Here is a 22,748-nt window from a genome sequence, read left to right as displayed (position 1 = left end):
GGCGCTGCATGCACAGTAAGTCTGCAGCCCCCGGAGCTCTGGGCTGGACACAAAGGCACAAAGGCGGTTCATCCTCTCCTCTCGCCAATAGAGAGGAAGGGGAGGGAGCTGGGAGGAGCCTGGAGAGCGGGATCCCCAGACAGGTGCTTCCAGCACGGGAGCCCCAGCCCCTAGAGGGTGGTGCAGGGCATGGGCCTGGGTCTTGAGCCAAGTGGGGGCCTGTCTTGGCTCCGGAGTCCCAGGGAGAGGGGCATTTTCACTTTGATGGTGGAGGATGTGAGATGCAATCAGCAGAGCCCCAGCCCCTCCTGTGCTGGGCACCCACTGTCTCCAGACGCTCCGCAGCGGCCCCCAGACGTGGTCATCGTATGGGGGGGGGTCTGCTCTGGCCACTAGGCCAGCCAGAGACAGGAGCGGGGACCCAGGGGCTGGGGGTAGCAGGTGGTGTCTTCAGGCCCCAGCCTGGACCCCTCCCTCTCTCAAGGCCTCACCCTGGGTGGGGAGTCAGACCTTCCTGAGCCTGCCCCTACCTCTACACAGGCCTCTGCCTGAGCGTGGGCAGAGCAGGGCCTCCCCTGGAGGACCCTCTTGGCCTCAGCCCCCACCCGCTGGAGCTGACAAAGGAGAGCCATCCCTGGGCACTTCGGCTGCTGACGGGGTGTGCAGCCAGGAAGGACGGCGCCCCGCAGAGACCCCCGCAGCCACCCTGATGATGCAGACCGAGGGGCTGCTGCAGGCTGGCACCCCTTTTCACAAGGCTGCCCTCTTGTTTCTGGTCGCTACTCAGGGGAGCCCTTCCCGGCTGAGGCCCCCACCGTGCAGTGTCTTCAGGCCCTTGCCACCACCCTGTTGCAACTCCAGGATCAGACACGGCCCCCGGCCTGCCCTGGTGCCCACTTGCTGACAAGGCACCCTTAGGAAGGCCTCTGGGACAGACCTCAGGCCAGGGCAGCCCTCCTGAGAGGGCATCTCACCAGGGTCTGGCTAGCACCCCCAGAATGCCCCAGGCCCCTCTGCCCCTCTGCCGGTCTTGCCAGAAGCAGGACCGTCCTTGTTCTGTAGCCCCCACACTCTGACACCGGAGGCCCAAGGCCCAGCCAGCTTGCTCTGACCGTCAAGAGGGCACCAGCGTCAGAGGGTCAGCCTCCCCAGCCTGTCCTGCTGCTGGTGGCCAGAGGGCAAGGAATGGGTCAGTGAGGACCACTGTCCTTTCCCCAACGTTCCCCCAGTCCGCTCCCTCCGGAGCCAGGAAAACATTTCCCAGCTGAGTCGTCAGCTGGGCTCAGAGATCATCTCCTGAAATTGAGGCCTTCGCAGCAGTGAGTGCAGTGGAGTTAGAGAAGCCATGTCCTCGAAGTCCAGCTGGTTTCAGGCCCCGGGCAGCACTGGGGTCTCCTTCCTTGGGAAACTGGGAAGTCTGGTGGATGGAACTATATCATTTCTCAGCAGGGAGGGAGGGGAGGGGGCCACAGCTCCAGGAAGCGGGTTCCGCTCCTCCAGGCCCTTCATATGCCTGTGCTGAACCCCGGAACCTCCAGCAGCTTCCCAAACAAAGGCCCTCACCTGGCCCACCCGGTGGCAGGTGTTGGTGTGGAACTAGCCTTGGCCGTGACACGATGGGGGCCGTGAGCCCAGGCGACTCTGCACCACACCTTCCTCGCTGTGTGACCTTGGGCCGGTTATGTAACCTCTCTGTTTCCTGAGAACAATAGTCGTGGCCCAATGCTTATCTTCATCTGTGAATGAAAGGCCTCCGCCCAGGGTGCTGTGAGGGTGTGAGCCGTGGTCTTTCTTAGTCTTTTATCCAGTGGAATTTATTTTGCCTTGAGATACGAGGGATGGGTCCAACTTCATCACATTTCTAGAGGGAAGGTCCACCCTGCCCCGCTGTCCCGGGCTGAGTCCCCCGTGTTTGGGGGTCTCTCTGCTCCCTGCTCTGTTCATGTGCCCGCATCACGATGTCTTGATGAAGCTGGTATGTTTCAGTATCTGACAGGAGCAAAAACCTTTCGTTGCTACTTTTAGCTTTCTTTTTATTTTCTATATAGACGTCAGGATGAGCTTGTTTGGTTCTACAAGAATCTACTGGTGTTTTTACTGGATTTCATTTTGTTTATGGTTGGAGAAGGAGCATCTGGCACCTTGTCGTGGTGTGAGGCACATGGGTGCCAGACACCCCTCCCCGCACCCTCCCCCAGACACCCCTCCCCGCACCCTCCCCCAGACACCCCCTCCCCGCACCCTCCCTCCTGCAGGGTGGGGTCTGCTTCCTGCCCTTGAGTGAGGGTGGCCATGGCGGCACATCTGACAGTAGAAGTGGCCTTGCCCAGGAGCAGGACCAGCCTTCTTCCTGACTTGCAGAATCTGTGGTCCTCACAGGTGACCCAGGCTCTTTGGGCCATTGCCTTTCTGTTTGTTCTTCTGCCCTTAGGCCTGCTTTTAAAAATAGATCTTGCACTTTCTTTGTTACTTTTCCAAACTAGGTTTGTCATCTCCCTAAACTCTTGTCTTCTAGCAGATTTTCTGACTTGCCAGTGAGACCTGGAGGTGGCGTGTCGGTCCCCTGCGCCCACCTGGGTGGGCAGGGTTGCTGGTGGGGGGCCCTCCCACTGCTCTGGGACGTTCCGGATGTGCAGTCATGTCCCCAGGCAGCAAGGACATGACCCCTTGCCTCTGCCTTCCCAGATCCATGCCGTCTTTTTCCTTCTCCCATGATGCTCAGGCGCCTGTGCTGAGGACAGGCGCACTCTGTCTCTGGGGTGTGCGGTTTGCTAGATGAAGCAAGATGACCCGCAGACGGCCCAGTGAGGCCAGACTCACGCTGCCCGCCGGGATGGGGGCTCCGAGGGGCACCAGCTCTTCACCTGCACCTCAGTCCTTGCTGTGTCCCCTCTAGGGGAGGGCCGAGCCCACTGGTGCATCTCAGCCCCTCCCAGATGTGTGTGGACACTAGACCGGGCCCCGGGGAGATGGTGCGGCCCCCCCCACCCCCCAGAGGAGCCGTGTGCCCCCTTCCCGGGGAGGCAGGAGGCTGCCTGCATGTGGCTGAGGGGCCCGGGGGACGAGCGCCAGTGCTGGGCCGTGTGGTGGGCAGCGGGGGAGGCTGGTGGCCTTTGGGAGGTGCTGCCAGGCCTGCAGAAGGGGTGGGGGCTCACGCTGCAGCCCCTGGACAGGCTGATGGCCCACTGGGTCCCTCTGCTCTGCTCGTGGGCGGTTCTGCTGCCTGCCAGCAGCTGCCGGGGGGTGGCCGGGATAGGGACGTTCCTGGGGCTGGTGGACGTGGACACTGGGATGACTGCAGCTCCTGGCTCCACTGCGGGCTGTTGGGCCACCTGCTGAGAGGCAGCCGGGCTCAGTGTGTTTGGTGCTGCCTCCCGCTGGTGCCGAGTGGAATTGCAGGCGGGCTGTAGGAGCCTTGGCCTGTCCAAGCTCCAAGCGTCACGGGTCACTCAAGGAGACCGAGGGGAGGTCCGGGCTCTGGGTGGCTTTGTGGGGGCCATGTGTGTCAGGCTCCCTGCAGGAGGCCAGCTGTCCCCTGCCTAGCTGAGCCGCCCCAGCCAGTTTCTAAGAATTTGTTGCCCCCAATTTCCCCAGGAGAAAGCACCCATTTTATTTTGTTTCTCACCACCAGTTTCATGATAGCAAGTGACAGGGGTCTTTGTAGAAGTTAACTTGGCAGTGGAATCTCCTAGAATGCGTCGTTCCTAAAGTAAGGTGACTCAGCTAGGTGGTGGTTTGTACCAGATGGTGTCTGTCTGCCCACCCTTCCTGTCCCCAAGTCCCTCCCCCTCCCTCGGCCACCTCAGGGGTGCCCCTAGAGGCAGCCCGAGCCCTGGGGAGCTGGAGGACAGAGCGCGCAGGCCGGAGGGCGGCCCTCCAGGGCCTCTGCCTGGGGTCCCGACTGAGCCCTGGGCCCTGGCCCCGCACAGTCGGAGCCTGAGCCTCCCAGCCCGCATGGGGGGGCTGCTGGGGTGCCAGTGAGGCCGGTGCTGGGCGGGGAGCAGCAGCCCAGGGCGGCCGTGGGAGTTCGGTGTTTGAACTTGAGTTTCTCAGTGTCCTCTGGACACACAGCTTTCCGCCCACACCTACCCACATGCTCCTGGGGCGGTGTCAGGTGCCAGGCCAGAAGCCGCCTGTCCCGCCATCCCTGACCTGCCCTCTAGTCGCCCGCCAGCAGGCCCAGGACAGCAGGGAGGCCCAGTTCCGGGCCTGGGGGGTGGGGTGCTGCGACCACAGCTGATGTCCTGGGCTGATGTCCACCCTGTGGACAGAAGGCCCCCCAGCGTCAGACCCCCCACCCTGTGCCCACCCTCCCTCAGCCGGTCTCCTGCAGGATGTCCCTGGGGGAGGGGGGAAGTGGGTAGGAATTCTTCATGTAATCATGTCCCAAGGTCAATGGGGTTTTCTCCAGGTTTCCTTCAGAAGTTCTGTCTGCCTTCACAGTGAGACCTACAGCCCCCAGTGGGTTTTCTTCTGGGTGTGAGACAGGGGTGACATCCCAGTGTTGTCAGTAGGCGTATGCAGTTTCCCGACCCTGGGGCCACGCTGGCCGTGCACCCGCTCCCACGCAGACCCGGCTGTGGCTCTCAGTCCAGCCTCCCTGGGCCGCCGTCAGCCTTAGTCCCCACGGTCCTGGCCTGGCTCCCTGTGATTGTTGAGTGGGGGTTTCCCGGCACCCCACACCCACTACACCGCTGCTGTTTGGATTATAGAATTTATCGATTGATTTGGGGAGAATTGACAACTTTGCATTGTCGATGGTTTGTCCCTTCCTTAATTAGGTCTTTTCATTTTTTTCTCAGTAACAGTTTGTGCTTTTTTGCAAGAACTTTTTTTCTAGATTTACCTCGAGAAATTTCGTTGTTGTTGTCAGCGGAGGGACTGGGGACCGAACCCAGGACCTTGTGCATGCTAAGCACATGCCCTACCACTGAGCTATCCTCACCCGACCTGAAGAACTTTTTTATGCTACTATAATTGACTTCTTAAAAATATTCACTCTGTCTGTTGCTTGTATAGAGGGAACAGGGGATTTCTTAACATTGGCCTTGGCGGACCCCAGTCTTCTCACTGACCCCCTAGCTCTGCCTTTTCCAGAGTGTCATGTGCTCCTCATCGCACAGTCTATAGCCTTTTCAGATGGGCTTCCCTCACTTCATGTGCACGTAAGTTTCCTCCACGTCTTTCCGTGGCTCAGTGGCGCCTGTCTTTCCAGTGCTGAATCACATTCCAATGTCTAGAGCGACCAGCGTTTGCTCGTCAGAGTGGCGATGTTCTGTGTGTTCCTTTCTACGTTGTGCCTTTGCTTTTCTTGCTGCTGTCAGCGGCGAGGCCCCCAGGGCCTCGCTGGACGGGCAGCGGGCGTCCTCCTGGGGTTTCTGTCCTAGGGGAGGGAGCGCCTTCAGCCTTAAGTTCTATGTTTGCTGAGGGTTTTCTACAGACACTTTTATCTGGTTCAGGAAGTTCCTGCTCTTCCTTGTTTGCTGAATTAGTTCTTACATTATGGCTTTTATGGAATTTACTTTTATGAGATGCTTGTTCTGCATCCGTCGAGAGAGTCACATGACTCTCCTCCTTTATTTCACTAACAATCTTCAGTTGTCCCACCAGCCTTGGCTTCTGGACGGACCCTCCTGTGGCGGACGGTGAGGGTGTCACCACTGGTGTCCTGCCTGGGTCCCTGAGCCTGTGTCCCCAGTGGGCTGCACTCCAGACCCTGGTTCAGGTCTCCTGGCCTTTCCCTCTGTGTCTGGCCTCCTGCAGGGGCCAGTGGGTTATTTTCTCCCCGATTCTTGGGTAGATTTGCAGGCGAAGCCACCTGGGCTCCTGAAACCCCAGATCTGACCTGGAGAGTCTGTTAGTGACCTCCCCTCCCCCATCGTGGGGGCTGACAGTCAGGTCCTGACTCTGACCCCTGACCCTGACCCCCACCATGTGGGGAAACATGGCTGTGGTTCTGACCCCTGGCCTTGACCTCCACCACGTAGTAGGGTGGCTGGGGGCCTGGCAGCCCAGGACTAAGTGCCAGGGGCCTCTCCCACCTCCTGGGTTGGGGTCAGGGCTGCTTTCTCTCCTGCCTCCCCGGGCTCTGAGCAGCGGCCCCTGCCGGTTCTTGGAGGAAGGATCAGTTTTGTCTAATTTCTCAGTGAGGCTGGGAAGGTCACAGTGGGCGGCGCCTGGGCCTCTGCGGCGGATCTTGCACAGCGAGGGGGGCGGGGTCTGCGCTGCGCTGGTGCTGAGTTGAGGGCGGGGCCGGCGAGGTGCTGCTGAGGCTGCCGGGGCCCGGAGAGGCGGTGGGAAGGCAGGGAGGGCAGTGCCGAGAGCCCTGCTGGGAGGGCCCTGAGGGATACGGCGCGGGGCGGCGTGGGGCGGGGCGGGGCAGGCCCTGCGAGGCAGCCAGGGGGCGCTGGTGGCCGTGGGTGACTCGGGGCTGGGTCCCCCGGCCCCTGGCCTCGGAAGCAGCTTCCTTTCCCAAGCCAAGAGCAGGCAGCAGGGGCCTTTCCAGGCCAGCTAGCCCTCTATGGCACTGACCTTGGACCTGGCCAGGCCTTTTCCAATGTGAGGGTGACCCCGACCTCCCCTGTGCTCGGGTCCCAGCAGGGTCCCTGGCCAGCACCGGGCCAAGGCAGCGCCCACTCCATGACCCCGTGCCCCCTTCTGCGGCGGGGCAGGGGCTGAAGAGAGCAGTGGTCTCGCTTTTGCGCGGGGAGCTTTGGGGAGCAGCCAGCCTGCATGGGGCTCGCCAGGGACTAGAGGGGAGACGTGGTGGGTGGTGGATGAGGGTGGGGGCGGTGTACCACCCTGGGGATGCCTTGATGGACTCGGCCAGCCCTCGCGGGTCCCAGTCGGTACTGCGGGCTCAGCCCTGGTGTCCTGTTCGCACCGCGGCTGAAGAGTGAGGCTGGGGCTCCCTGAGCTGTGGGTGGAAGCCCACCCCTGTGGGCACTGCAGGATGGAGCAGTGCTGGATGGCTGGGCCACGGGCCCTGGGGAAGGGGCAGCGGGGAGCTCTGGCCACAGAGGGCATGAGAGGCTGTGGGCACTGGGCAGCATCCGTGGGAGCGCTGGGCCTTGGCCGAGGTGGGGCCAGTGGGCTCTGCTGTGGCCCCAGCCTGCCCCTCAGCCCCTCCTACGGCCTCTGTCTTGTCCCCCCAGGCCAGGACCCTCTCCTGTTCCTGCAGTCCCTGCAGATGCTGTGGTCCACGCGGGAGCTGCGGCAGGTGAGCACATGGGGTGTGGGCACCTGACCGCCAGTCTCTGTGGGCTGCCTCGTCTGAATGTTCTCGGGGACACACGGGGGTGGGAGCCCTGGGGCGAGGCCAGTGAGGTGCTGGGAGACACAGGCCCCTGAGCTCAGAGCAGGAGAGAAGGGCCTGCACTCAGCACCAGCTGCCGCACAGCAGAGCGCCTGGCAGGCCTTGCCAGCAGCCTCCTCTCCCAGGGAGGGTGGCAGGACCACCTGTCTGGATGGTGGCGGGAGGTGTGTGGTCCAGCAGGACGAGCCAGCCCTGGCGGGGAGGCTGCCATGGTCCCCCACTGCCACTTGGGGGTCCTGCCCCCCCAAAACCATTTCCCACCATGGCCTGTGCTAGGAGGGCCTCTTCGCCTTGGCCTCTGGGGCGGGAAAAGCACTCCCTGACCCCCCGTCGATCCTTCCCTGCACTTTACTCCCTAGAGGCAGCAGAAGGCAGTGGCTCTCCTGGCTCCAGGGGAGGACCCAGAGTCCCTGCTGCCCAGGCCACAGGCCTGCAAGTGGCTGGAGGGACAAGGCCCCACCCTCTGGTGCCAGCCTTGCCTCCTGCTGCCCGCCAAGGGCGGGCAGAGAGCCTAGACCAGGGCAGGCTCTCTGGGCAGTGTCCAGAGCAGGGAGCTCCAGGAAGGGCTGTGGGCTGGCCCAGGGAGGAGCCTGGGAGCTGGAAAGGCTCCCACACCTCTTCATGGTGCAGAGGGAGCAACACCTGGGAGACAGGCAGCCGACTTCTCTGTGCGGAGGGGCAGGCCTGGGCTCTTTGCCCGTCCGAGCTGCGTGGCGTTGGTCACCGCACTCAGGCCTGCGAGCAGCCATCTCCGCCTGTCAGCTGGAGAAATCCAAAGTTTTTACAAAAGCCAAAAGCTTCATTTTCTGAAGGGGTTTATGTTTTATTTTATTTTATTATTTTTTTAAAATTGAACTATAACCTACAGCCAGCATAGTACTCAATGGTGAAGAACTCAAAAGCTTCCCACTAAAATCTGGGACAAGACAAGGCTGCCCACTATCACCACTCCTATTCAACATAGTCCTGGAAGTCCTAGACACAGCAATCAGGCAAGAGAGAGAAATAAAAGGGATCCACATTGGAAAAGAAGAGTAAAAGTGTCACTATATGCTGATGACATGTTACTATATATAGAAGACCCTAAAAGGTCGACACAAAAGCTACTAGAGCTGATTGAAGAATTCAGCAAGGTAGCAGGTTACAAGATTAACGTTCAAAAATCAGTTGCATTTCTTTTCACTAACGATAAATCAACAGAAGAAGAAAGTAAAGAAACAATCCCCTTTAAAATAGCACCCAAAGTAATAAAATATCTGGGAATAAATCTAACCAAGGAGGTGAAAGAATTATACACAGAAAACTATAAACCACTGATGAAGGAAATGAAAGAAGACTTTAAAAAATGGAAAGATATTCCATGCTCTTGGATTGGAAGAATCAATATTGTCAAAATGGTCACACTGCCCAAGGCAATCTACAGATTTAATGCAATCCCTATCCAATTACCCAGGACATATTTCACAGAACTAGAAAAAATCATAATAAAATTCATATGGAACCATCAAAGACCTAGAATTGCCAAAGCATTACTGAAGAGAAAGAAAGAGGCTGGAGGAATAACTCTCCCAGACTTCAGACAATACTGTAGAGCTACAGTCATCAAGACAGCATGGTATTGGTACCAAAACAGACATATAGACCAATGGAACAGAACAGAGAGCCCAGAAATGAACCCACAAACTTTTGGTCAACTCATCTTTGACAAACGAGGCAAGAATATACATTGGAATAAAGACAGTCTCTTCAGCAAACGGTGTTGGGAAAACTGGACAGCAGCATGTAAATCAATGAAGCTAGAACACTCCCTTACACCATACACATAATTAAACTCAAAATGGATCAAAGACTTAAACATAAGACAAGATACAATAAACCTCCTAGAGGAAAACATAGGCAAAACATTATCTGACATACATTTAAAAAATTTTCTCCTAGAAGAAATAAAAGCAAGAATAAACAAATGGGACCTAATGAACTTACAAGCTTCTGCACAGCAAAGGAAACCAGAAATAAAACAAGAAGAAAACCTACGGAATGGGAGAAAATTTTTGCAAGTGAAACCGACAAAGGCTTGATCTCCAGAATATATAAGCAGCTCATATGACTCAATAAGAAAAAAATAAACAACCCAATCCAAAAATGGGCAGAAGACCTAAACAAGCAATTCTCCAAGGAAGACATACAAATGATCAAAAAGCACATGAAAAAATGCTCAATATCACTAATTATCAGAGAAATGCAAATCAAAACTACAATGAGGTATCACCTCACACCAGTCAGAATGGCCGTCATTCAAAAATCCACAAATGACAAATGCTGGAGAGGCTGTGGAGAAAGGGGAACCCTCCTTCACTGCTGGTGGGAATGCAGTTTGGTGCAGCCACTGTGGAAAACAGTGTGGAGATTCCTCAAAAGACTAGGAATAGACTTACCATATGACCCAGGAATCCCACTCCTGGGCTTGTATCCAGAAGGAACCCTACTTCAGGATGACACCTGCACCCCAGTGTTCATAGCAGCACTATTTACAATAGCCAAAACATGGAAACAGCCTAAATGTCCATCAACAGGTGACTGGATAAAGAAGAGGTGGTATATTTATACAATGGAATACTACTCAGCCATAAAAACCGACAACATAATGCCATTTGCAGCAACATGGATGCTCCTGGAGAATGTCATTCTAAGTGAAGTAAGCCAGAAAGAGAAAGAAAAGTACCATATGAGATCGCTCATATGTGGAATCTAAAAAACAAAAACAAACACAAACAAACAAACAAAAACAAAGCATAAATACAGGACAGAAATAGACTCACAGACAGAGAATACAGACTTGTGGTTGCCAGAGGGGTGGAGGGTGGGAAGGGATAGACTGGGATTTCAAAATTGTAGAATAGACTACACTGTATAGCACAGGGAAATATACACAAAATGTTATGGTAACTCACAGAGAAAAAAATGTGACAATGAGTGTGTATATGTCCATGAATAACTGAAAAATTGTGCTGAACACTGGAATTTGACACAACATTGTAAAATGATTATAAATCAATAAAAAATGTTAAAAAAAATTGAACTATAGCTGATTTACAATGTTGTGTCAGTTTCAGGTGTACAGCAAAGTGATTCAGTTACACACATACGTATAGATATATTCTTTTTCAGATCCTTTTCCATTAGAGGCTATTACAAGACACTGAATACAGTTTCCTGGGCTGTACAGTAGGACCTTGTTGTTTATCTGTTTTATGTACAGCGGTGGGCCCCACTAAGTCCAAACTCCTGGCTTGTCCCTCCCCCCAGAGCATCCCCGTGGTAACCATCGTTTGTTGTCTATATTTGTGAGTGTGTTTCTGTTTTGTAGAGTCATTTGCATCTTTTTCTTAATATTCCACATGTAAGTAATATATGACACTTGCCTTCCTCGGCCTGATTTTCTTCACTTAGTATGGTCATCTCTGAGTCCATGGGTTACTGCAAAAGGCATTATTTCATTCTTTTTTTTCAAATGGAGGTACTGGGGATTGAACTCAGGACCTGGTGGATGCTGAGCATGCAGTCTACCACTGAGCTATACCCCCCATTTCATTATTTTTTATGGCTGAGTAAAACTCCATTTTCTGTATATACTGTAAGCCAAGAGCTGTTTAAGTGTGCAGTTGTGGACCCCATGGCTTTGAGCTTAAGCCTGCCAGCAGGAGCCTTGCCTGTTGTGGGGCCTGGAGGGAGGACTTGTGACTTTTCTGCCCTGCGCATCCTCCCTGGTGAACCAGCCTCAGAGCACCCCCCCCCACCCCGTTCTCCAAACAGTTCACCGAAGACAGGAGCCACGGGCTCCATCTGTCGTGCTGGTGGCCGGGGTGTGAGGGGGACACCTTGGTGAAGACTGGGTTTCCCTGCTGGTTGTGGCGCGTTCGGAGCCTCCATTTCCGGATTTATTTCTCCTGGGCGCTCCCGCCTCCGTGTCATCACCTTGTCGCCCTGAGGCTCCTCACAGTCTCCTGCTCTTGCCCCTTCCCGGGCCGGCAGCTGATGGGGTGTGCGATCAGCGCCATGGTTTGTCTGTGCCCAAGCCGCCAGTCTGCCGTCTGTCTCCATTTCTGCTGCTGCATTTCACGCTGTCGGTCCCCGCTAAGCTCCGTTTGTCTTCACGTGTTGGGTTCCACTGTCCTTCTCTGTTTTCTGATTTTCCTTGTGTCTCCTTTGACCAGCAAGCTACTCATCTCCAAAGACACACAGCGGTACGCCTTACGTCTGCGCTGCTTGTTTCCGGCGTGAAGGAGCCTGGTCCAGGTGTTTTTATTTTGGGTTGCCTGCAGCAGGCTTGTTGGTGGTTCTCCCCGAGTCCACTACACTTGGCGGTCGGTTGTCTCTGAAAGCTTCCGCCTGGAGGGGACACAGTTTGCTCACCAGGGCTGGTCCTGGGCTCCAGTGATCAGACAGGAACTATGCTGCCCCGTGTCCAAGCTTGGATACGGGTGATACCCTAGGGCCCAGAAGCAGAGCTACGGTCGGGGGAGTCTGTGCAGTGACCATGAGGTGGTGGGGCAGGCACGTGGGACGGGCTCGGAGGGTGCAGAGGGGCGCTGGACAGACTGGAGATGTGTGTGTGGCCTGAGCCCCGAGGGTGAGGGTGTGGACGACCCAGGGTGTCCTGGGGGCCAGGAGGGCAGTTGTGTGGGAGCAGGGTGCCCTGAAGGTCAGCGGTGCCCCTGGAGGTCTCAGGGACCGGACAGGACAGGGGCCTGGGGGCTGGTTTTGGAGAGCTCTTTGGGGGTTTGCCACGTGAGGAAAGAAGTGAGCCGATGGGGGTCTGTGGTCCTCTCTTTAAGACAGAGCAGAAACTGCAGGTTAGGGCACTGACGGCAGGAGCCAGGGCAGGAGGGAACAGACAGGAGGCAGGTAGATGAGGGAGGAGAGCCGGGGGGGTCTGAGAGCCCCCCGGATTGGGGGGGGTGGGAGAAGCAGGAGGTGGAGGTGGGGCAGAACAGTGCTCCCCAGAGTGGGGCCCCGGCACTGCACCCCTGGGAGCTTGTTAGACGTGCTCGTTCCTGGGCGCGCCCCAGCCCCACTGAGCCCGAACAGCGTTAATAACAGGCCCCCTGGGGCTCTGGCCCAAGGCCAAGGACTGCGAGCACCAAGCCCGCGGAAGTCAGGGAGGGCGCCAGGGACAGTCAGTTCACCCCCGGAGTGTGAGCCAGGAATGGGGACCCAACGGAGTCGGGGGAGCGGCTGCTGCCCAGGGCCCAGCCAGGGGGAGGCGGGAGGGGGAGGGGGGTCAACGGGGTCTTAGAGCCGGGGGTCCACGGGATCATCTATGTGGACGTCGAGACCACCAGGCCAAGGACAAGAGCTGCGTGGGAGGGGGGACGTGGGGACACAGGGCCCAGACTTAAGTCCCTGGGGCGCCGGGGTCTCAGGACCCTTGTGTGTGAGGCCTGCCCCGGGACCGGGCGAGGCAGGAGGAGCCCCGCCACCGCGCGGGGCCGCTGCGTCTTGCTCTTCGCTTAGTTCCGATGGTTCTTTTCTTTCATAATTGTAGGCGCACTTATTTTCTACTTTTGTTCCCAAACCGATGCCCTGTTGCCCCTTATTCTCAGCGCTCTAATCACCCTGCCCGTGGTTCCCACTCATGGTGCGCTGTTCCTCGTGTGTCCCGCGGTGTCTCACTGTGAGCTCATCTCAGCGAAGCTTTCTCCCCTGGTGGCCAAGGGCCAGGTCCCCGGGGTGTCGCCAGGACGGACTCTCTGGAGCACACACTGAAGTAAATCCAAGCCCACGTGCTGTGTGGGGCCGTGCTCAGGAGGGGCTTTGCTTTTGTTCCCAGAGTCCAGGCCAGCAGACAGGTGCCCAGTCACCCTCCCCAGCAGAGCGGCTCACCCCCTCCCCACGACACCGCCTGGGGGCTCCTGCCCGCCTGGTATCAGCACCCCCATGCGACCTGGGGACCCTCACTGTGCCTCATTCCTCACAGACCTCCTTCCCTCCTTGGGTCTTTGTGGACGAAGAGTTGCCAGGTTTCCTGAGTTCGCCCAAATGCTCCAGGGGAAAGTCTGCATTTCATTTTTGGTAATCACGCCAAGTTGCCACAGTGCAGAGGCTTCAAAGTCACGCTGAAGCCGAGTGGATGTCTGCCCTTGAGCGTCCTGGGGGAGGCCATCCGGTGTGTGGCCATGGCCCACATTCTGGCTCACAGACCGAGACACCAGCCACGCAGTCCTTTGACCTGTGGGCTGAGCACAGTGGAGGCATTTGTGCGGGGAAGGCTCACACAGACAGGACACAGGTGACACCTGGGGCTCCAGACATGGGGAATGCTCCCAGGTGAGAGCTCCAGGCTGGCCTGGGCCCCAGAAGCTATCGGCATGCAAAGAGTTGAGAAGGGCCATGGGGCCGAGGGCAGAGGGGTCTGTGGCCCCCTGATGACCACCTCTTCATCGCTCTCGTTGCTGGGCGCCGGGGCCCTGTGACCCAGGCTTTGTCAGCAGGACCCTGGGGAGGTCACATGGGCTGCTGGAAGGTCTGCACTTTCTGGGGAAGACGCCAGGGAGGATCAAGGAGGCACCTGGGTCCTCAGCGGTGACGCAGCCAGGAGCTGGGCCTGTGGACCCCCGTGGGGGTGTGGCTTGTGCAGGGCTCCACCTGCCTTGGCACCTAGGCAGAGCGAATGTCACCTCCACGGTGGTCCCGGGGAAGGTGCAGGGCCATTTATGCTTGGGGTGTAGAGGTGCATCTCTCCACCCCAGACCCCTTGGCACTGGGCACTGTGGGCCGAGGTCCGAGATGCTCCCAGCAGCAGCAGGACAGGAAGCCTGGCCGCCTCGGGGCCACAGAGGAGTCACGTCCAGCTTCCTGGGGCCCAAAAGCTGCACCATCAGGACCCCCCTGAGCTGCTCTTCGGAGCTTCTCAGGGGAAGGGGCAGAGCCGGCCCTCAGCTGCAGGGCCAGCAAGTCAGTGGTCATCTCAGAAGGACATGCCCACTTCCTCCCTGTGCCCTTCCCAGGCTTCTGCTGGCCACCACGGGAGAGCCCCTCTGTGGAGGGGCTGGACGCCCCCAAGGGAAACAGCAAGCCCTGCGTGGAACAGGTCTGGGGCTTGGGGACTACCCCACTGGGAAAGGGTCTGTGTGGCCTCGAGGGGTCCTCTTGGGCATTCTTCTCTCCTTCCTGCAGCACACCCAGACCCAGCTGCCTGTCACCTTGGTCACAGGAGGGATTGTGGCTCCTTGGGAAAAGCCGCCTTTTGTGGGCACTGGTCAGTGGGCACTTGGCCCAGAGCTGGGGGAGGGGTCTTTCTCCAGCCCCTACCCTGGCCCAAGGCTGGCTGCACATCCTCTGCTCTGCCGGTGGCGAGGGGCCGGGCAGGCGAAGGCTCCACCGGACTGCCCCCAAGAAACTCCACACAGTGTTTGTAGTGATTCCTGGAGTCTGCCTTCCAAATGGAGGACCTGGCTTGTGGGCAACAAGGAGCCGCTGTGCTGGAGGCTGAGGGTGGGGTCCACATGCCTGTAAGCCAGGACCAAGGCCAGAGCAGCATCCTTCTAGAACTTTCCTCCCCTCTCCCTTGCTGCAAGGGGGGAGCCATCTGGTGGTGGCACTGCCCCTCCTCCGGCAATGTGGGCCAAAGCCCCATGGCTCTGTAGGAACCGCAGCCCCTGCTGGTGCCCCGAGGCCCCTGAGATGTGCAGGTGGCCTTGCCGGCCCATCCTGGGGGGTGACAGCTGTCCTCAGGGTCTGTTTGAGGCTGTCTCAGGTGAGCTCCCATGGCCACAGCAAGGGCAGCCCCTTCCAGAGGGGCCTTGGGAGGGAGGGCTGCCGCTCACAGCCTGCTGCCTCCTGCCGCCCTGGGCTGGTCGAGGGAGCTGCATTCACCTGCGCAGCTAAAGCCGGTGGAGGGGAGCGGGCTGGCTGCAGCGTCAGGGCCCAGGCTCACGTGGCCACGCGGAGGACGCCGGCTGCCGCAAAGTCCGTCGTGGAATGCACGCTGTTCCCTGGACACGTGTGGCAGAGAGCACAGCTGTTCCTTCTTGGCTCTGACATGCCGCCCAAACCTCCGGCAGCGCAGGAGGTGAAGAGGAAACAAAAGGCATTTTTAGTTTGGGATTTTCTCTCCCTTTTTTGTTCCCTGTTGCCTGCTGGGCTCTGTTGCTGTGTTACTGTCCCTGAGGGACCAGTGCCGTGTCCTGTGCGAACCACGCAGGTGGTCAGGACGCGAGGAGCGCTGCCGGGGTCCGGCTTCGGACCAAGCCCGGCCTAGCCCCTGGGGGACCATCAGCCTAGACAGTCCCTGTGTCCGGCCTGGGTGCAGCTGATGGGCCATCTCGGCGGTGTAGAAGGCGGGGAAGGGTAGTGCTGGAGAGATTGCACTTTGCGTGTTTCCATGCAAGGAGGAAGAGCTTGTGACAAGGTCTCTCTCCCCACAGCTCCGGGAGGAAGCCTGGAGGGGATTCGCTGCTCTGGATGACCCGCTTACCAGCCTCCTGGACATGCTGGATGGCAGCCAGGGTTGGCGGGGGAGGGGCCCCTCCCTGGAGGCCTGGGTGGCCTGTGAGCTGAAGCGCTGGCTGCAGACCCGGCCGCGTCCCAGGCCGGCCCAGGTGAGCCTCGTCTGTGGCCCCCGGCCTGGTGCAAAGGCACGTCCCTTCCTACCCGGTCTGCCTCTCGGCACAGTGGGCTTCGCATCCTCCTGACTGGGTCTCTGCAGCCCGGGAGCATGCCCACAGTGGGCATCTCCTGACAACCATGTGCTGGGCCGACCTTGGCCCCCTTGCCTGCGACCTAGCCCTCCAGGCCCTGCCCGCCCTCAGGGTCCACCCGCAGGCCCTGGGCTGCAGGTGCTGGCCGTCCCGGGCCAGGCCTGATCAGGCACCAAGCCCCTGCCTACATCCGGCCCCGTGACCCTGGCCATAGGCCACTGCCTCCCTTGAAGCTGGGTCTGGGATTTCCAGGGAAGCCCGGGGCTGAAGCAACTGCAGGCCCGTGCGGTCAGGGTCCTCGCCGAAAGCCCCCCAAGTCTTGTGGAGCCGCTGGTCAGCATTTTCCAGCTGCAGGATGCAGACCGGAGCCCCCTGCTGGCACACATCCACCGGCTCCACCAGGAGGGCAGGTTCAAAGAAGTGAGTGAGACTCTCCCTGTGGCTCTGGGCCCTGGGGGGTGGTTCAGGGACACGCCTCCTCTTCTCTGGCCATAGGCCAGTCTTCGTGTGGGCCGGGGGTGCGCAGATGTCAGCCAGGCTGGGGCACGCAGGGCCTCCCCGCAGTGTCCTCGCCAGCCCTCTCCTGCGGGGGACTGTGCAGGGGGCTTGGGTCCGGTGTGCAGGGTTTCGGAAACTAGCCACCCAGGGGCCTCGCTCAGGTTTGTGCCTGGCGTGGAGGTCCTGGGAGCCCTTCACACACTGACCCAGCTGAGAAAGAGGCTGGACACAGCCCCCCTAACCCCCCGCCTGGTCTACATCACAGGCAGGGTCCTTCCTCCCCAGGTACCCACGGGGCTCCCACAGTCGGTCAGCCGGGTAGGGGCACCCGGCTGTGGTCCCGAAGCCCACGTGGCAGAGCTGCTTCCCTGGAACTCCACGGCCCTTCGTTAATTCCCAGAAACGCTCCCAGGGGTGGGGGTGTGGGACAAGCTGGCAACAGTCCCTGCCACACGGGCCCCCCACGGGCCCAGATCGGACGGCTGAGCCTGCTTCTGTCTCCTGTCCCTGCCCAGACTCACCCACCAGGTCACTCGGGCCCTCGTTGGTGTGGCCTACGGGCGGAGAGTCAAGGGCAGACACTCACTGCAGCCACGGCCATGCCAAGCGGGTGGACTGGCCACTTGGCTCCTGGGCTTGGTCAGTGACAGTGTGTGTCCTGGTGTCTGCAGGGCACCTGCATCCTCCTGGACCTGTCAGGGACCCTGCCCTGAGGTGAGGGGCTGCGTGCTGGGTGGTGTCCACTCCTGTGTGTTTGCTGGGTCACTTGGGCTGGGTCAGGCCAGCGGTGGTGACCTGTGGGGGTCTGAGTCCTGAGGGCCCTACTGGCCCCCCGCCACCACCATCCCACCGGCCCCAGACAACCCGGGACTGGCCCTGGCAGGACACTCATGTTTTTCAGACCAGTTGCGGGGCTTGGGCTGGCATTTGGGGCCCAGATGGCTCGCCGTGTCAGTTGAGAGTCACCCAGTGTGTGTGATGCAGGACAGGCTGGGTCAGGAGGACAAACGTGGGCTCAGTGGCTGCGGGTCTCCGGGTGAGAACCTGGGGGCTTCTGGAAGGGCTTCGCCAGGTTTGCGGAGTCTCCTTTATGAGCAGTGCGGTCTCTGAGGGGAAGATGGAGCCCTGAGGTCCGTGGGCCAGCAGTAGGTGAGGAGGGCGTGGCAGGCTCAGTGTCCTGGGGCCTGGTGAGGACCCCTGGGAGTGACTGGGCCCCTTGTGAGGTAGCTCTGATCTGCAGCTGCGGGTCCAGGGGTGCCCTCTCCCTGAGGGACGAGCCCCGAGTCTGGTTCCGGGTCCAGCACACCCACCGCCTTGTCAGGCACGGAGAGGAGCCCGATTCAGGGGCAGAGCTGCTCCCGGGCGTGGGGTGCGGCCAGCGTCTTCCTGGGAGGAGGCCCCGTGGGGACTGAGCGGCCCGCAAGGTGCACGGCCCAGGCCGGGTGGCAAGATGGCGGCTGCGGGGAGCCCAGGCTGAATGGGCGCTGCGCCCGCGGGGAAGGCCGGAGGCAGAAGGCAGGCTAGTGTTTCGAGTCTCCTGTTACACTCCAGCCTTTCAAAGAGCGTCTGGGCCTGCTGAATGCGCCTCCCTTGCGCTCCGAGGCAGGAATCCCACACAAAGGGGGCTCTTGTCCCGCACAGGCCCCTTCTGCGAAGAAAAGCCATTGTCCCGGAGCGGGGCCGCCCGGCAGGCGGTGCATGCTCCAGTGCCCACCACCGCGCCCGCCCGGAGGGGCCACATTCAGGCCTGTCCGCCCGGATTAGCAGGGACTCACGACTTAATGTGCGGCGATATTTCACGTCCAGGGCGGCGGCTGGCCCTGGGCGGGATGAATGCCTGCTTTTGTCTATGGAGTTATTTTATTTACATTTTTTAAACAGCTTATCAAGGTAAAAAGATAGCTTTGCTTAAAAAAAAAAAAAAAAAAAGCCCCTTGGCTCCAGGCCTGCGCTGAGCCATGGAGGTGGGAGGCAGGCCTGTCCTGGGGCCTGAGGGTGCCGGGTCTGGGCACCTGCCTGGCCCTCCTGCTGGCCGAGCAGGGAGTTCGATGCGATGCTTTTCCCACTGTCACTGCCCCAGCTCCTCCAGGTCTGCTTAGTTATTTTCCCCTGGTGGCTCTGGGGCCCGTCCACTCGGAGGTCCTCGCAGCCCCGCCCTCCCCCAGGAAAGCCCACTCTGGGCAGCTTCCTCCTGCAGCTTCGGGCCCCTCCCCTCCTCCCCCTGTGCCTGCTGTGCGGGCCAGGATCTGGGGCCAGTCACAGGCACCTGGGCCAGCAGGAGATGGTCTCCCCACACCTGCTGAGCCTCCAGCGTGACCAGGCGGTGAGTGCTGGACAGTCGTCACCTCAGCAGAAGTTCAGACCGAGAAATGACCGGAAACCAATTCTAAGCCAGGCCCAAAAGAACCAAGGTGGAGGCCACGCTGGGGGTGGGGCAGGAGGAGGTGGCTGCCAGCTGTACCCCCAGGTAACCATGGCCACCCCCAGTGCAGTCAGGGTGCCCTCCTGTGGCTGGGTGAGGCCAAGCGGCCCCCTCCTTGTCCTATGCACCCCCTCACAGCCTCCAGGATGCAGATACCCCCAGGGCCGCGGGTGCAGAAAGAGGACACTTCCCAGACTGTCCCTGGGGCGTCCATGGCCTTCCAGCCCTGGGCACGCTGACCACACCCCTCAGCATCCACGCAGGCTGCCTGGCTGAAAGAGGGCACCCTGGGTGAGCAGAGCGCTCCAGCCGGACCTGGACAGAGGGCTGCTGCTCTGGAGGAACAGGGAGGAGAGGGGCTCCCAGACCCCTCTGTCGGCGGCACCGTGTGGCCGGGGTTGTGCACCCACCTCACAGGTGCGGCCTGAGCTGCACACCTGCGTGGATGGGGCCAGGCTCTGAGCACTGCTTGCCTCTCCACACTGGCTCCCACACTCCACACAGACAGGGGACACTGAGCGGACTGAGTGGGCACCACTGACCGGGGCCCTGACTGCCAGGACGCAGGTGAGCCAGTTGGGGCCAGCGTGGCGGCCCCGGTGCTGAGGTGCTGCTGGCTCCTAGGAGGAAGGGAGCTGGGCAGACAGGGAAGGGCCATTGGGGCTGGGTGAGTGCTCCCCCCGGCTGCCCTCCAGGGGCCCTGCTGCTCCGAGGGCAGTGCCCAGCCTGCCCTCAGCCCCACCCTGACCACCTGCAGCCCAGGCCACCGTCTCAGGCTACTCCCCAAGCCTGAGGCCTTGTTCTGGGACTCAGAGGGGTTCCTGGGGTGGGGGGGTCCATTGAGGAGCTGGATCCGTGGACAGTGGAGCCTGATAACCAGGCAGAGCTGTGAGGAGCCGTGAGGAGCGAGGAGCTTGCCTCAACTCACTGCCCCACCTCCCCCTTACCTCTGGGTCACCAGCCCAGGGCCTGGTCTGGAGAGTGGAAGGGTCCTGGGTCCCAAGTCATCCCTCCCACGGCCCCCTCTCCAACCGTGGCCTGGCCTGGCCTGACCAAGCCCAGGTGGAGATGTTGGCCCAGCAGGAGCCCGGAAGTCACACAAGGGGATAGCAGATTCAGGACACAGGTAGTGGGGTTCTGATCACCCCAGCTTTTGAACATGGTGTGTGGGGCCACCAGAGTGTGCACTGTGGCCTTCCTAGGTGGGAGTCCAGATCTCCCTCAGCTTCTCAGGGGCTTCCTGTCCAGAATCAACAATCAGAGCCATCCAGGGAGGCTGGCGTGCCCCCAGGGATGGTCCCCATGTTGGGGCACGGCCCCCCTCCCCTCGAACCCTAGCTCCTCCCCTGGCCCTGCCCCCAGCCCCTCCCCCAGGCCTATTCCTGGTCAGGCCCACCCACCTCCCCCGCTTCTGCACCCCCTCCTCCTGCCTCCTCCCCCTCCCCCAAACCCTGCATGCCCCTCCCAGGCACTGGGTCCCCTGGGGCCTGGCCGAGGCTGAGCTCCTGGACCCAGGCCAGGCCGCTGAGGCGCCGGGTCAGCGCCGCGCAGGGAGAGGCCCCCAGCCCCTCGCCCCCGCCCCACGATCCGGCCTGGTGGAGCTGCCTTTCCCAGGCCGCTATTTTGGGCCTTTCTGTGAGCCACAGGGGGCGGGGCGCAGGCCACCCTGCCAGTTATTTTTGCTCATAATGAGAGCTCGATGTATGGACATTATTAATAGCCGCAGCCGGCGCTACGTGCGGGCGCTCAGGGCCCAGGTTTTCCCTGTTGAGTCGGGGGAGGGTCCGCAGCCCTGGGCAGGGCAGCCGCCAGCCGCCCACCGGCCATCCCAGCCGGCACCACTCAGAGCCTCTTGCCCTGTGGATCCTGGGACAGCTCTCTGCCTGCCGCCAGCACCACTGACAGCCCCTTGCTCTGGGGACCATAAACAGCCATGCCGGGAACTTGCCTGGGTCGGGGGGTGCTTCCGGGAGGAGTGGGCGGGCGGGAGCAGATACGGGGAGAGCAGTGCAGAGCGGTGTCCGGGCCCTGTGAGTAGGCCATGTGGGCTTCTACTCCTGCCTCCCCGTCCTCTGCCCGCCTGTCACAAGCCCTGACCCGGGCCACATGGCTCAGCACGCACCTCGAGGCCCTGTTCAGGCCACACCCCAGCCTGGGGGGCGCACGGGGACCTTCCACCCACCCCACCGTGTGTGGATGCTGGCCCAGCACAGGTGGGCGCGTGGGCCAGTGTGCTTCCTGATTCCAGGCCCTTGGCCTGGGGGCCACGTGGCTGGAACAGGCCCCGTCACTGTGCCTGCAGCGATTGGGAGGTGAACGGGCCACCCTGCAGAAGGGAGCACCCCCAGAGGCTGCCTGTTCCCCCTGCCCCGGGCCCTGTGTGACCTGCCCCCTCTGTTTCCCAGGCTGTGGTGCTAGGCACGAAGCTGCAGCTGCAGCCAGACCTCGACTTTGAGACGGTGAGGGTCCTTCTTGTCCAAACTGTGTAGGTTCCAAGTTGCATGATGCCCAGTTCTCCAGAAACATGGTTTAGGGGGTCCCCGCCCCTGACCTCAGGGCTTTGCTTCCCACAGGCCAAGGCCAGGGGAGCTGGAGGGCAGGGGTCACAGGTGACCATCTGGCCGTATGTGGAGGGCCCGAGGGGAGGGGCCCGCGAGTGCCTCTGAGCTGTCAGTGGGCTTTGGTGTAACATGTTCGGAAAGCGCTGACCTCCAGGAACCTACCAAGCTCCCTCTGCTCTGGGATGGCAGGCCGGGCTCTCAGGAAAGGGGGTCCCCACAAGGACCTCCCACTTGGAGTCCTGCCCTGAAGGATGGGCCCCTGTCCAGTCTGGGCTCTAGACTGTGTCAGGGAGGGGAAGGCGAGCAAGGAAGAGTCTGGGGCCACTGGGAGGCGCCTTTGTTGCCTGGTTCTCTCAAGGGGAATGGCCAGGATGTCCCAAGGCCCAGCACCATGGCCGGGGCTCCCTCAGGGCCTCCTGGAGGGCTCGGGCAACGCAGGGGACTCGTGTGCAGATGCCGGGCTCAGGGCCACTGCTGGTGGGTGGTCTCCATCCTGCACCCCCAGCTCGGTGCAGACAAGGAGACGGCAGGCTCCTGCAGGACCCCTTGCCTTTGGGAGCCTCCTGACCCTCATGACGGAGATGGGGATGAGCACAGGGCCCCCAGGGACGAGGACCAGGGAGCAGCGGGGCATGTGTGTGTGCACGTGCACGTGTGGTGCGCAGGGGCCTGGGTGTGGGGTGCAGGCCTGAGGCTGTGGGCTTTCACGAGGCCCCCAGACGCACTGCTGGGCCCTGGACTCCCTCGGGGAGGCAAGTCCCGTCGACCAGCCTCTGGACCCTCTTGGTTCTGACACTCCGGCCGCTCCCTGCACTGGGTTGGAGGTGAGTCTGACTGGGGTCTTGACCGAGGAAGGAAGGCCTGAGGGTGTGTTTCCCACAGATGAGCGCCCCCCTGCTCCTCCAGGACAAGGTGCACCTTGTGGAGCGCTACGTGGACAGCCTCCCGGACCTCCAGCAGAGACTGCTGGCCCTCCTGGACTCCTGGTGCCAGCCTGGCTTTGACATCAGAGTCGTCGCCAGGTGAGCCCCATGGGGGCCTGGGGGGGCCGGGGGCTTGGCAGGGGCAGCAGCGCAGGGAAGAGGCACACGCACGCCCCGATGCCCTCAGCCAGGCCCGAGTCCCAGCTGGGTCAGCCTGGGCCTGGGGGGCTGGCGCTGGCAGCCTCTGGGTGAGAGGGGGTTCGCTGCTCCAGATGAATAGAGTTCCCCTCGGGGACCCCTTCCTTCCGGTCCTGGAGTCGCACCGCTTGT

At 60.6% G+C, this 22,748-nt stretch overlaps 1 protein-coding gene across 14 annotated transcripts in view; it reads left to right on the top strand.

Moving 5' to 3' along the window:
• EXD3 (exonuclease 3'-5' domain containing 3) overlaps window positions 1-22,748 on the top strand; it is a 74,182-nt gene that overhangs the window by 7,888 nt on the left and 43,546 nt on the right. For 10 of the 14 annotated variants that reach the window (XM_032479016.1, XM_032479015.1, XM_032479017.1 and 7 more), the window contains 5 exons: window positions 7,155-7,219; window positions 15,742-15,915; window positions 16,267-16,434; window positions 21,340-21,393; window positions 22,378-22,517. In XM_032479016.1, the coding sequence (XP_032334907.1) occupies window positions 7,155-7,219; window positions 15,742-15,915; window positions 16,267-16,434; window positions 21,340-21,393; window positions 22,378-22,517 (601 nt within the window). Of the gene's footprint in view, window positions 1-7,154; window positions 7,220-15,741; window positions 15,916-16,266; window positions 16,435-17,027; window positions 17,227-21,339; window positions 21,394-22,377; window positions 22,518-22,748 lie in introns of those variants that run through there. The other 4 variants (XM_032479019.1, XM_032479022.1, XM_032479014.1 and 1 more) reach the window with 4 other exon arrangements.

This window comes from Camelus ferus, chromosome 4 (assembly GCF_009834535.1).
Source record: "Camelus ferus isolate YT-003-E chromosome 4, BCGSAC_Cfer_1.0, whole genome shotgun sequence".
Classification (NCBI taxonomy): Eukaryota; Metazoa; Chordata; class Mammalia; order Artiodactyla; family Camelidae; genus Camelus; species Camelus ferus.
The sequence above is the reverse complement of the archived record's forward strand: the minus strand, read 5'-3'. Positions and strand labels throughout refer to the sequence as shown.